The following is a 15,141-nucleotide window of genomic DNA, read 5'->3' on the forward strand; positions in this document are numbered from 1 at the left end:
CTTATTTCCTCTCTCTTTTGCTATGGGCATTTTTGATTCCTTCATTTTTTCCCTATTCACTTAAAGAGAACTATCTTAATAGGTCATTTGCAGGAAAAGAAGAATTGTTGATCCTTGTCACATCCTCTTTCTGTGGGTGCGAGGGTCCAACCACACATCCTGGAAGGTGTTAGTTGAAAGCTGAGACTTGGTTCTTCAAGCCCACTGCCTCAAACACCAGTTTTGCCAGGTTCCAGAGGGCAAGACTGAGCTAAGCCTGGCGCAGAGATAGTGACAGGACCATGTTGGTCTGGTGGTTTGGTTGTTGACCCCTTCTCCTGCCAGTTATGGAAGCCTAGCTGGGGGCTGGGAACAAGACCAAACTCTGTTGATCATGAGTAAAGCATAAACTGAAGCTGGTCAGGAGAAAGGAACAGTGCTCCCAAAGACAGCAATGTGGAAAGAGAGCAGAAACAGCCCTGTTCAATGCCCTTGAGCAATTTCCAGAGGGAGTAGTCTGATGTGACCAAAAGCTTCTAGAGCTGGAAAGAACACTAGAGGTCTGCTTGTGTTTCCACTGAGGGACAGGATGTGCTTCTGAAGCAAGCAGGGTAGCAGTCCACAACATCTAGCTGACGGCTCTCTCACTGTTGGCTTTTGGCATACCTTTGCTGCTTATTGCCCTCTGCTGTGGTTTAACCTCAGCCAAGCAGCTAAGCCTTGTGCAGCTGCACACGCACTCCCCACCCCTGGTGGGATGAGGGAGAGGAACAGAACAGAAGTGAGAAACCTCTTGAGCTGCGATAAAGACAATTTGATAAGTAGAGCAAAAGCTGTGTGTGCAAACAAAGCAAAACAACACATTCATTCACTGCTTCCCATCATCAGGCAGGTGTTCATCCAGGCGCCATCACACATAATGATTACTTAGGAAGATAAACAGCATAACTACCAACATCCCTCTTCCTTCTTCCCCCAGCTTTATATGCTGAGCATGACCTCATATGTTACGGAATATGCCTGTGGTCAGTTGGGGTCAGCTGTCCCAGCTGTGTCCCCTCCCAGTTTCTTGTGTATCCTCAGCCCACTCACTGGCGGGACAGTGTGAGAAACAGAAGAGGCTTCAGCACTGTGTAAGCAGTAACTAAAACAACCCTGTGTTGTCAACTCTGTTTTCATCTCAAGTACAAAACATACACAAAAAATTAACTCTATTGCAGCGAAAACCACCACACCCACCTGATGACAGGATAAAGTACAATATAGAGACAGACTGGTTCAGAAACTTGAACCAATTTGCTAGGATATACTGTCAGCCAGGTTGACATGAAAAAGTGCAGTTGCATGGATGTGCTACTGATGTCTTTATCCTTTCAGGAACAAACTGGCTTGGCCAAGTGGTGAGGGAGTTGGAATCAACAGATGCCAAATATACAGAAGAAGAAATGAAAGAAAGAATAAATGCTGAGAAGAAGCTAGAGATATTTCCACGTCTGGAATTTGGAGATCCTGGGATATATGAGGTTGGCAGAGACTGAAATAATTGGTACTACTCTCACAGGTAGTAATAGGTGAAAATCAATAGCTAATCTCAGAGGTAATGGAGAGCCTAAGGCCTTAACAACAGCTATTGATGGCACACATAGCATGTGTTATCGCCCTCGGTGTCCCGACGTAAGGGCCTCAGAGCACAGACAGTGCGAGAAGCCACAGGGCCAGCCCTGGACCCAGTGGGTCTGATTAGTAAGACCTTTTTCCTGGGTGTCCTGTGCTCAGGCATGTCTCATGTGCAGTGGTGCCATGTGGCAGAAGTTGGCAGAAGCCTACACTACCGGTGCCTCCCTGTGGGTTTTCCACAGGAACCTTCTCTGATCTCAAGCTTTCTTATTACTCACAATTTCTGAAAAGACACATGTCACTGAATAAGCTACATCCGTCACATTACATTTCTTTCCACTTTCTTTAAAGAGGTTGAAGAAACTGCCTTCCCGGAGAATTATATTAACCCATCTGCCACCTCATCTCCTGCCCAAATCCATTTTCCAAAGCAAGGCTAAGGTGAGTCTTCTCTTTGTATCAAACTGCAAAAGGTTTTTCCACCCAGAATTAACTTTCCTCTGACTCTGTGAGTTGTGGTTTTGACATTTCCACCTGGACTGGTAAATACATGTGTACATTTCCAAGGCTGAAGAGGCAGAGTGCTGTGTGCTGAGGCTGTGTACAAACATCCTCTCCCAGCAGCAGCTCTGCTGACTCAACTGGCTACTATCAGTGGGTTTGTTGCTGAGTGTTACTGCCCCTTCATATCTCCTTCAGAAAGAGACTTACAGGCTTGTGTCACAAAACTGAACAAGGCAAGCAGTTATCCCATTTGCTTTAACTTGCCTCCCCAACACGAGTACCTGTGGAAAACCCACCACAGGCTACCTGGGGCTAAGATAGTCTTCAGTGGGAATTGTTTCCCTGACATGCGTGTGTATGCCCACAGTCTGCTTGTGACTCTTCTGTTCAGTAGCCCATGAGCTCATTTCTCTGGATTGGAACTACCTCAGAACTACGTCCCAAGGGCATCACTGAAAAGCTTCTTGTTTTCAGCTTCAAGCTCACGTTATCAGCAAGTGGCCTGCCAAAGTTCTGATTTCTTGCTCAAGAAAAGGAATTAGACCAGCATTGTATTGTCTGGTGGGTGTTAGTGAACAAGGAAGTTTACAGATGACACTAAGTTAGGCAAGAGTGTTGATCTGCTTGAGGGTAGGAAGGCTCTACAGACGGATCTGGACAGAATGGATCAATGGGCTGGGGGCAACTGTATAAGGTTCAACAAGGCCAAGTGTTGGATCCTGCACTTGGGTCACAACAATCCCATGCAACACTACAGGCTTCAGGAAGAGTGGCTGTAAAGCTGCCCAGTGGAAAAGGACCTGGGGGTGTTGGTCAACAGCTGAATATGAGCCAGCAGTGGCCAAGAAGGCCAATAGCATCCTGGCCTATATTAGAAATAGTGTGTCCAGCAGCAGGATTAGGGAGGTGATTATCCCCCCGGTACTGCTGAGATTGCACCTCGAATACTGTGTTCAGTTTTGGGCTACTCAGTACAAGAAGGATATTGAGGTGCTAGAGTGTGTCCAGAGAAGGGCAAAGAAGCTGGTGAGGGGTCTAGAGCACAAGTCTCATGAGGGGTGTCTCAGGGAACTGGGGCTTTTTAGCCTGGACAAAAGGAGCCTGAGGGGAGACCTTATTGCTATCTACAGCTACCGGAAAGGAGGCTGAAGTGACTTGGTGTTGTTCTGTTTTCCCAGGTTACAAGTGATAGGATGAGAGGGAATGGCCTCAAGTTGCACCAAGGGAGGTTTAGAATAGATATTAGGAAATATTTCTTCACCCAAAGTGTTATTGAGCATTGGAACAGGTTGCCCAGGGATGTGGTTATGTCCCCATCCCTGAAGGTATTTAAAAGGTGTGTAGATGGTACTTAAGGATGTGGTTTATTGGTGGACTTGGCAGTGCAAGGTTAATTGTTGGACTTAATGATCTTAAAGGTCTTTTCCAGTGATTCTATGATTCTATGTCATGTGTTGAGAAGACAGCATTTTTTCTCAGTTATCTAATAAGAACAAAATATGTGTTTTCTTCCTCTAGATCCTTGTGATAATTCGGAACCCAAAAGACACAGCTGTCTCCTATTACCATTTCTACAACAACATGCCACTGCTGGTGTCCTTCACCTCTTGGGATGAATACTTTGCAGCTTTCATGAGTGGGAAATGTACTTTGCCCTGCATCTTCTGGCATTCCTTCTTACATGAGCATACACAGGACCCTGTGCATGGGAGTCCTACTCCAACATACCTTACTGAGGCACTCTCAGGACTGTCAAATAGGCCCATGTTACGGCAGAAACAGGAAGTACTAGAAAATCAGTTTCTTTTGCCTGTAACTCAGAGAGATAAAGAGAGAGCTTTAACCTGACTTTTGAGTTTCCAAAATAGAGCTCGTGGTTTGGTGCTACCTAGTGGCCATAGCTGAGGAATCCTGCTCTGACCTCAGCCTAAAGAACAGGCACATTGAGCTGGTGACCCCTTCATGATCCGGGTGCCATCTCAGAGAGCTGTCTGGGATGACTCCTCTGAATTGATACAGGCCTGTTTTGGGAAATACTCTACACAGCTATGTGTTTTCTTTGTTGACAGTAACCTGGGGATCCTACATTGACCACTTAGTGGAATGGAACACTTACATTGACCATGAGAATATCATGATGATAAGCTACGAGGAACTCAAAGAGGTGTGGCATCTCACCCAGCTCTTCCTTGATGAGTGCACTGTGCACCTCTCCTGATATGTACAGATGTGGGGAAGAAGACGCTCTTGGGTCAAGCCTGTCTACCCCTTTAGAAGGGTGTGCCTTTCTGATCTGCTCTTTTATGTTTGGGGAAGACCCACAGGGGTGGGGTTAAGGGGGGGATAGCCTTGCCTATTCATGGAAGGAGTTATATTTGGCACAGGCAAGTTGGTTTTGGGAGAGGAAAAAAGGCCTTGCAGCTGAGGCCACCATGTGTAGGTTATTTCTCTTAGACCTCTTGGAATTCATTGGTGACACTGTGGGAGTCAGCCTCCTCTGCTGGGCTTCCCACCAAGTGCTGTCTCCATGCCACAGTCATGGTGTCAAGTCTTTTGGTTTAACTTCCGTGCTATGTTCCTTTTGCCAGGACCAGGTACTAGGAATGAAAAAAATTGCTGCCTTCTTTGGATTCTCCCTGTGTGAGGAAGATTTTTCCACAATTGCCAAGAAGACAAGTTTCCAAGCGATGAAAGAGAAATCCAAGGAAACCCATGGAAAGTTTGGGGACATCCTCTTCCGGAAGGGTAGGTCCCTGCAAATGGAGAATCTACCTTCTAGAGCAGAATTCCAGAAGGAGTTCTGAGTGGGCTTCCTCACATAGCCATGAACTCACTGAGTTGTGTAGGCAAGGGTGGATGAGTTCTCTCCTGGGGCATCCTGTACAAGAAGCTTCTGCTGTTGGCAGGATTTGGGGGCTGTTTGTGAGAAACATGCCAGAGTGCCAGGCTTAAGGTCCTCAGCCATTGCTTCCATGTTGCTCTGTTTCTCTGATGCAGCTTTAGTTAGTTAGACAAGTGAGGTGTGAAGGTGGGGGGCAGCACTGGTGTAGGTTTTGCCAACAATTATGCACCGAATCTGCTTGGGCTGAATGGTTGGTTACTCTTTGCTTCTGTTTGTGATGTGTCTGTTCTCTGCAGTGAGTTAATGAGGCTGATCCTGGATCATGGATCCAGGCTGCACATATCACATATTCTCCTCTGGGAGGAGGTGTGCTAATGGGACAAGAGTCTCTTGAATCACAAGGGAATGTGTTGCTTACTGCTCTGCTGGCCTCACAGGCATATTCTTGTTATGTACTCAGTGACAACTAAGGAATAATTTCTTCATGGTTCCACTTAATGGGTGTGTCAGTTGTAGATCCAGAGTTGGTCCCTCATAGACTTGGGGCCAGGGCCAGAGCTCTGACAGCCCAGCTGCTCCCCATGACATCAAGAGTTTTTGGTTTCTGAATGGGCATAGGTTTGCTTTAATTCCTTTCCTTCACCACTCCTTGGAGGAAGTAGGATTTAATCACCTTCCTCTCTACCACCTTCCTCACTACCCCAAATAAGTCTCCCCTTCAGAAGAAGACATTCACAAATGAGCTTTCCCATGTGACAAAAACAGGTTCTCCTCTCTTTTGTGTAAAAGATTTATGAAACCACTTTGGAAACCCCCTCTAGGGAGGGAAGACATGCAAGCAGCCCACCAGCAATGATTGCTGTGTCCTGGCTGCAGCCTTTGCTTCTTATCTTTGTTACCTTGCCTCTCCTAGGCAATCAGACCTCTCAGGGACACAAACCAGATCCTTCCCACCTCATGTGAGCAAAAATTGTCCCTATTGCTTCCTAGGTTTTATTCTCTCAGGAGCTACTGCCTTCAGTTCTTGGTTCTTCTTGTTGTACACAGGGGTTGTTGGGAACTGGAAAGATCTCTTCTCTAAAGCTCAGAATGAAGAAATGGACCAAAAATTTGAAGAATGCCTAGGAGGAACAAAACTGGCAGCAAAGATGAAATATGATGTCTACTGCAAGGCCTGAAAATAAACACATGAGCAGCATGACAGCAAGTCATGCTCCCATTATGATTCTCCAAAGGTAGACAGTTCTGTGTTTCTTTCCCATGAGAAAAGAGAAAAACTTCTCAGAGATCTACCTGGTGCCTCCAAGCATTCAGGTGGTAATTCTTCAAAGTGTGCTGTGCCCAGGGCATGTGCTGTGCTTGATGCAACTGTATAAATGTGTGCATACCTTGAGTGAATGCTTTGCATCCTTCCAGGAGGGAGATAGTGCACAGGCATCATAGCACCACCCTGATCATGTCCCTATGGCTGTTTCATGGTCTGAGATTGTGAATGAGGCTCCTGTGGTACTCAATGATGAGGCAGAGGGACCAACACAAGACCTCGTCTGGCACACAGTGGGCTTGGCATGGAGGCATGGTATGGGTCTGAACCCCCAAAGCTCTGTTTTATGTAGCGAGCATGATAGCCTGGGTTTAGATCCATCATACCTACCATGGTGTTGATATTTGTGAAGAGAGGTCAGAAAGACTTCTGACATTTTGGCAAACTCCTCACTTGGGTGGAGGGTGGGACTTCTCGAGCCCATACTGTCACAAACTCTTAAGTAATGAACAGTTATGTTCATGTTAATGAACATGACTTTTGAATAGAAGGATCAAGGGAATAAATCTCTTGATGACCCTATTGCTAAACTATTAAAGCTGCAATTTTTCCACAATAAATAGATTTGTGCTACATGGGTATGATTTCCACACCCTCCTTAGTGGTGCAGATGTCCTTGCTACATCTGTGTAGAACATTCTGCTCAACCTTTTGTCGCAACCACTGTTTTGGAAAAACAGAAAAGCTAAGGAAATGTTGACTCCTCCTGGAAAAGAGAGTTCACTTCCTTGAAAAAAGGATTAATTTGCCATATTGCCAGACAGATATATCTTTACTACTCTCACACTGAACTAAGGTTAAAAACTGAACAACAAACAAACAAAAATGTAATTAGCAAAACTGGGAAATTGTTAAAACCCTGACTGTCCTTGTCCTCCCAGCCTGCCAGCACCCCCAGCAATGTCGCCACAGGGTTGGTCTCCAGCTCCTCACAGCTTGTCGTGTCTGGCCATGGGCCCTGCCAAGCTGGATAGGCCCTGCCAAGCTGGATACATCCATGGGTCCACATCATGTCCTATCCTCAGCCCATCACAATCCCCAGTGATGTGTCCAGTTGCCCTGAACTGGGGCTGCTCTGGTGCCCACAGCTGCCTAATCCTCACTGGGGTGGTGGGACAGGTCCTGGCTGCTGGGCCCTGCCCCACGTCTCCCTGACAGGATTAATGAGGAGTTATGCATATTCAGGGCTGATGAGCCACTCACAGCCTACTTCTCAGTCAGATTTTCTAAACTTCTGTGCAAGACCTGCCCATGTGAAATTACTCTGCACAATGAGGTATGTTCGAACCTGATGATTTTGGGTTTGCAGGTTTTGATTCCCAGAAGAGCAGGACTTAATCTAACTCTGTGCTTACATGGATGAAAAGAGGCAAGACACAATGCCTCATCATTTTCTAATTAGCAACATTTTATCTATTCCTTAATACATAACCTTTACTATTTCCTATGTGATGATATCAAAAGCTATCTGGATAACAGAAAGCATGCATCTCAGTGTCTTCAGGGAGCTGAACAAGGGAACAAGCCTGACCAGAAATGGGAGTCACTGAAATATTCAAAAGGCCTTCACTAAGATTAAAAGTTGGCATCTCAAGATCTGTTGTGTTGTTTGTTTGTTTGTTTATTTGTTTCCAGCAAAGGCGTTTTGTAACGTAAGGGCTCTTAGAAGTGTGTGACTGCACATAACAAGCTATAATGCCCATGACAGGTTATCGAAGGCTTGACAACCTTGATGACTTAGTAACTTGACTACCTGCTGCAGTGGCAAAGGACCAGGGGTTGTTCCATGCAGGAGGGCTGAAGAACTGGCATTTCCATAGACTTTCTCCACTATGGGATGTAGGTCATTCCTGTGTGCTGGGTGGAGCTATAGGCACACCTGTCACCCAGACTCTTGGACATTTTTCCTCTCTCTTCTCATGTCTTTCAATACCAATATTTAGGATTGCTGGATACCTTCATGTTCTATCCTAATCACTTAAGAGAAATATCTTAACAGGTAATTTGAAGGAAAAGAAGAGGAGGTGATATTTGATCTGCATGACATCCACTTCATGCTCAACTTAAATTATTTTTCTCAGACAGGAAAGGTACAAAATTGTGAGGTCTCATGGAATGTCAAAATTATTTTAGATATAATTTGACATTTGAATCGTAATTTGAATCAAATAATCGCATTTGAATTTCAAAATTCCAAACAATCTTCAAAGAACTTTGTTAAAATATGTTTTATTTTTATATTAATTTTAAATGTGATGTGGCAAAGATTCAACCCACTTGAATAGATGGTATACTGGTGCATGATGATGCTAAGAGAGATGCAGCCTAACTTCCAGCTCAATGGGGAGAAAGAGCTTCTGCCTTCTAAAATAATATTTATCACAGAAATTGTAGCAATATGACTTGGAGAAAAGAGCTCAGATTTGCCTTCTGGTTAAAAGGCTGAAACTGGATTTGGCCATTAGGGGGTAATGTAATGATTGCACAGAAGCACCTCTGAAAAGCACTGAAGATCTCGAATGGTGTGTGAAGACAGTTACTTTTGACTGATTTCTCCAATTTTAAAAAATGTTTCTTTTCAGAAACTTTTCAGAAACTGATGAATTGTGTTTTCTTTTGACTAAGTTATCATCCCAGACTTTTTTCATTTGTTTCTATAGATACCATCAAGAGTCTTTTCTGATTTGTGATAGCCTGCTGTTTCCCAACTAATGTTACCTAAACCCACTTAAAGGATTTCTTTCTCCAGGCCTCTCAGTCTATGTGTGCTTAAGGGCGACAGGCTGGAAACCTTGGCTATAATAAAACAACCCCTTCCTAAGACACAAAGCTCTTGATAATTTTTTCTTGAACTATCTATTTCTAGTAAAAGGTTTATTTTACATTCATTAAAGAGAATTTTAAAAAATCTATTCCAGAAGAACTGTATCAACCTCATGTCCTGCCCCACTTGTCCTTTTTCAAAGCAAAGTCTAAGGTGAATCTTCCTTCTGATTTAACCTGAAAGTATTGTTATTAACAGCATTTTCATACAGATTAAGTTTTCAATTTGCTGTGTAAAATGTCTTTTCTGAGATTTTATGTATGCTTTAGAGGGTTAATTATGCATTTCTTAATAGGAAGTGATAAAATGTTTTCTACAGACACTACAGACACGTCCTTTTGCAGCTGCAACTATAACGGCTCCATAGGTTATTGCTGCCTTCAACTCATCCCTGCCAAAGACAACTGCTCCCTCAAATTTCCCTGGGGAGCTGCTCCCTGGCTTTTTCCATCCCAAATAATCCAGATGAGGATCTCTCTAAACTAACTGTGAAAGGACCTTGAGTTGTTCAAAGAGTAGAGGTGAGCCTACTTGCACCTTTTCTTTACAGTGGACACACCATAATCACCCAGAGGTCTATAAATTTCTACAGGCTACATATGAATTTAGTTAAATTAGGACAATCGGAATTTAAAATATGAGAACTCAGTTTCTTCTGAGTGAGAACATAATAATATAATGGACCTTTTAAGCAAATCTGTTTTATCCTCACAATTTTTTGTTTCAGTCCAGCAATAGTTTGTGGCATTTTGGGTTGCAGCAGGCTCCACACAGGCTGAATATTCCTGAGAAATTTGAGCTACTGGCTGCCCCAAAGGCTAGGCTTCCTTCCCTGTTCTAACTGCAGTTGTCTGCTCCTTCTTTTGCATGCACTCTTGTGTTTGTCCAACTCCCTCAGCTTTTTGAAGCAGCATGAAACACTTTTGGTGGCAGCAAGCTGTCAGATTGTCCCAGCTGTCTTGCACAACCTAAACCCCGGTGCCTCTGGGTCTCTAAGAAAGAATTTTTCTGTTGCTTCAGAGGCTTGGCTCTGTCATTTCTGCTTTTTCAAGCACCTCCTAATATCTGCTGTGGCCGTAGGCTTCCTGACTGCTAGGTCATGCACCCACGCTCCAAACGGCTTTCCCAGCTCAGGGCTCTCCTTCACCCAGAGAAGAGGAGGCACTGCAAGGCAATAGGACAGCCCTCTGGCCAGTCACTGAAAGGGAACATGGTAGACACAACGCTATGAAAGCACCAACAGACAGCATCCCTCTCCCTCACACCTGGAGAGGGGCAGCAGTGCTGACTGGTTGTAGGTATGCTAGACATTACAGGCTTTTAGGTTGGGGGAAGTAACTGGGCACATTTCTGTAAAGGGAACTGTAGACCTAAAATCCAGTGGCAATCATTTTATTTTAGGTTTATTGCCCTCACTCTTTTTTTTTTTTTTTTCTTTTTTTCTTTTTCTTTTCTTTTCTTTCCAGGTGAGATCCAGAACATCAAAGATGCAGCCATTTTCTACTTCTGCTTTTACTCATACTCCTGGAATAAGTACTTCACAGTTTTATGAATAGGAAAGGTACTTTTCATTGTTTAAAAGGATATTCTGATTAATAGTGTATACAGGTAAAAATAATTGTAGCTAAAGTGACCCTAGGTTTTTGGCAATGAACATGACATTAGAATTTGGCCTTGTGTTTGGCAGCTACTCTGTTTTCTGACACTGTATTATTTATGTTTTCCACTTTAAAAGTAGTTACGCAAACACTTCAGCCCTAAATTCTCCTAAGTTTTGAAATAATTCTCATGTGTTATTTTTAAGGTTCCAAAGAGACATATGTGATGTGGTCCCACAAGGAACCTCTTTTAGCAAATGACTGAACCAGTGTTTAATGACAGGAGCTGTTTTTGTGTGAGTCTTGGTGTATTTGGCTTCTTCTCTCCAGCTAATGCAGTATGGGTTGGCTGCTGCATCTGGAACTTCAAGAAATGGGTTGTGACAATGTTTTTTTTATCAGAGAACTGCTCTGCCTGGACTCCAAGGGAAAAGGGAAGGCTAGACAGGTTGGACATAGTCCTCAGACTTCTTGTTAGACGATGTTTTCTATACATTAATTATTTCAGACATTTACAACCTATGCAAAGCAAAATATCACAGCAATCAGGCTGGTATAATTGCCTGAAAACTTGCTTGTATTAATAAAAGCAAAACCCAAAAGATAGTTCTTTTTTTCTTTTTCTTTTCTTTTCTTTCCAGGTGAGATCCAGAACATCAAAGATGCAGCCATTTTCTACTTCTGCTTTTACTCATACTCCTGGAATAAGTACTTCACAGTTTTATGAATAGGAAAGGTACTTTTCATTGTTTAAAAGGATATTCTGATTAATAGTGTATACAGGTAAAAATAATTGTAGCTAAAGTGACCCTAGGTTTTTGGCAATGAACATGACATTAGAATTTGGCCTTGTGTTTGGCAGCTACTCTGTTTTCTGACACTGTATTATTTATGTTTTCCACTTTAAAAGTAGTTACGCAAACACTTCAGCCCTAAATTCTCCTAAGTTTTGAAATAATTCTCATGTGTTATTTTTAAGGTTCCAAAGAGACATATGTGATGTGGTCCCACAAGGAACCTCTTTTAGCAAATGACTGAACCAGTGTTTAATGACAGGAGCTGTTTTTGTGTGAGTCTTGGTGTATTTGGCTTCTTCTCTCCAGCTAATGCAGTATGGGTTGGCTGCTGCATCTGGAACTTCAAGAAATGGGTTGTGACAATGTTTTTTTTATCAGAGAACTGCTCTGCCTGGACTCCAAGGGAAAAGGGAAGGCTAGACAGGTTGGACATAGTCCTCAGACTTCTTGTTAGACGATGTTTTCTATACATTAATTATTTCAGACATTTACAACCTATGCAAAGCAAAATATCACAGCAATCAGGCTGGTATAATTGCCTGAAAACTTGCTTGTATTAATAAAAGCAAAACCCAAAAGATAGTTAATAAACATGCTAGTTGTGCACAATCCAGTAAAAACACATTAAAACCCTGGTATATATATGTATATATAATTCACCAGCTAAGACTGGTTTATGGTATTTATGGTAGCTTAATTCATTTTTCTCACTTGCAATAAGGAGAAAATGTCAATTACCTATTTTTGAGGCTTTGTTGTTACCATTTGTAAATATTCCAAAGACAAAACATGTTGAGTACTATATTCTGCCAGTAAAATTTTTAAGTGACATTTTCTTTAGTGGAGAAATAGATAACATGGCAATAAGAAAGACTGTTATAATGATAAACCATGTACTGTGTTCAGAAATGCAGATATCAAAGTTTCTGACAGAACATATACTTATAGACATAAATTATAACAATTATACCACAGGCATGCATGCAAAACATTTTTAAGAATTCATTTAGAAGTTTCTTGCAGAACTGAAATCTAATAAAGCACCTCTGAATATCCCATCTTATTCCTCCATAGCTGGTTTGTGTAAAGAAAACTAAATATAGTCAGAGAGTTGGGAACAATTTAGAATTCATTGTATTATTCACCCCATCTAGTTCCTGGATATTATGCTTCAGCCCTTCTCTGTTTCTTAATCCTTCCTTCACACTCCATATCTGAAAGTTAAATATAAACCTAAGGTCATGAAAGGAAGGTAGTAGTGAAAAAGAATGCATCTTTCACTGTTGCTAAATACATATTTTTCTCTTAAAACAGTGGCTTAGGAATTGTGTTGACCATGCAGTTGAATGAAAACTGGCATTTCAATGATTATCTCAAGTCAGTGAGCTATGAGGAATCAAAGAAGATGGGATTAACTATTTAAAGTAAAGCATGTTTAAACTTTTTGTCAGGATATTGCTGAAATAATGTACAACAGCCATTAAAATCAGTTGAATGACGCTTCGAAATAGAAATGGTCAGGAAATTGCTCTTCCTGCAAGTGAAATTAAAAGCAAGTACATTTATGTTGAAATCTGAAATATCAAAACACATTTTTGGAAAAACACTGGAAAATTTTGCATAAAATTTTCTATTCCATTAAAAAGCTCTTTTCTTCGAAAACATTTTGGCAGCAGCTCTTACTGCATACATTGAAATATATTTTGAAATATTAAGAATTTGGTTTGAATATAACATACTTCTAATTAAATTATTTTGCAAAGGAGGAATTTTGTCAACTACTGAACACTCCTCATGATTTTAATCCTAGGTTTTTCTTACCAAGGCTAAGCAAATGAATGACTTGCTATATTTAAGCTCAGCAGGATGAGCTGGAATCTTACAGTTTTGTCTACTGGTAAACATGACACAAAGTTTCTGTGAAGAAAAAAGCAAACAAGAAGCCTTGGATTTTTACATCCTGGTGAGAAATCCCATTAATTCCACAAATGCCATGTTTGCTTTTACATGAAGCTGTATGTGACTTATTGGATGTGAAGAAGGATTGAATATCCTGAACTGAGTTGAATTGAGCAAGAATTCAAGCACAAAAATGTAACATTTTTCATCCCATAAACCACAGCTCAGGTGCTGCCTAACTCCAGAGCTGAAATTACTCCATTTTGTCTTAAGGGTCTCTAGACACCCAAACTCTGCTTCAAGACATGTCCAAGAACTCTTCTGTCTTAACAGGCTGTGAGCCCTGGGGCTTCTTGAAACTATGTACAGCTCATTTGAACTTCACAGTTAGATCTCATCTTTCCCTCATACTCAGCACTTTTGGAATATGAGGGCTTTTTATAAGCCCCCATCTGGATCTCTCCAGATGGAAACAGCTGAAAATGCTAATAATTTTTACAAACGTTTTGCAAAGTGTGTAGTGTTGCTTCTCCAGAACAGCATTCAGTTCAATAAAATACTAATACTAGTCTGCCTACAAAAGCACAGAAGAATGGTCTTGGTTTTACTAAAACTTTATTTTTAGCTTGTCACTTTTAAAATTCTTTCTTCACCTCAGAATTACTTGCAGGCTGAATGGCTCACAATACCTCTTCTGGTAATTGCAACCTGGGTCAGAATTTTTGGCATTGTTCTGAGGAGAAATGTGCCAGCCTGGGAAGCAGGGTCTTCTGGTGGCTTGAGGGGAAACATTGGCAGGAGGCTGAGACACTGTTGGGAAGGCATTTGAAGGCTAATGGCATATGAAATAGTGTATATGTGTTGATTAATGTAGTACAGCATAATTCTCTGTGTTTGCAGAAAGATTTAGGAAAAAAGAAGAAATTCCGATTTCTGGCAGCTTGCCTTCCCTGAACCTAAGTTGTTTACACACTTCCCACAAAAATTTAACTTAAAGGTCACTTAAGTCTTTATGGCACCATGAAAGCCAGCCTACATTTTACACAGAGATGTGCCTGATCACAATTTTTTATTTGCTCCTTGTCTGACATGCTGAGAAGTATGGGGCAGTTCCACACAGGAGTTCCGGTTTCATCCCATTTAAAGATTATCTGAGTAATATGTACTTGGGGCAGCATCAGAAACCCTCTCTCTACTTGCTGGAAAATAAAAAATCACCCTGAGTAGCAAAGCTTGAGTCTGATTTTAGATGGATTGAATCAATTTTCAGTCTCGACTGGCACCAGACCAACTGTATTTCTACTTAAGGTGCTGCAGATATGGATGAGGATTGGGATGAATTGTGTCAGACTGTGCCCAGTACCAGCACTGGGCTCACCCTATCTTTATCCCACTAGGAATGAGTGATTCTGAAGTGAGTGGGTTTAAAACGCTGGGGTGAAGGGGAAAACACTGAGGCCCCACATGTGTAAGAGGACGGATCACCCAAGATTTTGTTGTCAGTGCACCAGAAGTCCAAGTTGTATCTAGCTGTAAACGTCTTTGGTTTTACATCTTTCTGTGTGCCTTTTACTGCAACTTACCTCTGAGAACATATCACTTAGAGAAAATCTTATAATTATGTGCTTATTCTCAACTTCTCAGGCAGTTTGGACCTGTCCTGCAGCAGCACAGAGTCACTTTTTCCACCAACATTCACTAAAATATTTTCAGCTTACTATTATACATGTTCTGGCCTAGTCTTCTGCCATTTTGGG

At 42.0% G+C, this 15,141-nt stretch overlaps 1 protein-coding gene across 1 annotated transcript in view; it reads left to right on the forward strand.

The window, feature by feature from the left end:
• Positions 1-6,120, forward strand: part of LOC104395607 (sulfotransferase 6B1-like) — a 7,175-nt gene extending 1,055 nt beyond the window's left edge. The window contains exons 2-7 of the mRNA XM_010005323.1: positions 1,357-1,502; positions 1,948-2,037; positions 3,619-3,745; positions 4,170-4,264; positions 4,689-4,845; positions 5,990-6,120. Coding sequence (XP_010003625.1) covers positions 1,357-1,502; positions 1,948-2,037; positions 3,619-3,745; positions 4,170-4,264; positions 4,689-4,845; positions 5,990-6,120 — 746 coding nt within the window. The remainder of the gene's footprint in view (positions 1-1,356; positions 1,503-1,947; positions 2,038-3,618; positions 3,746-4,169; positions 4,265-4,688; positions 4,846-5,989) is intronic.
• Positions 6,121-15,141: the final 9,021 nt, after the last annotated feature.

Source organism: Chaetura pelagica, unplaced genomic scaffold (assembly GCF_000747805.2).
Source record: "Chaetura pelagica isolate M959 unplaced genomic scaffold, ChaPel_1.0 scaffold551, whole genome shotgun sequence".
Taxonomy (NCBI): Eukaryota; Metazoa; Chordata; class Aves; order Apodiformes; family Apodidae; genus Chaetura; species Chaetura pelagica.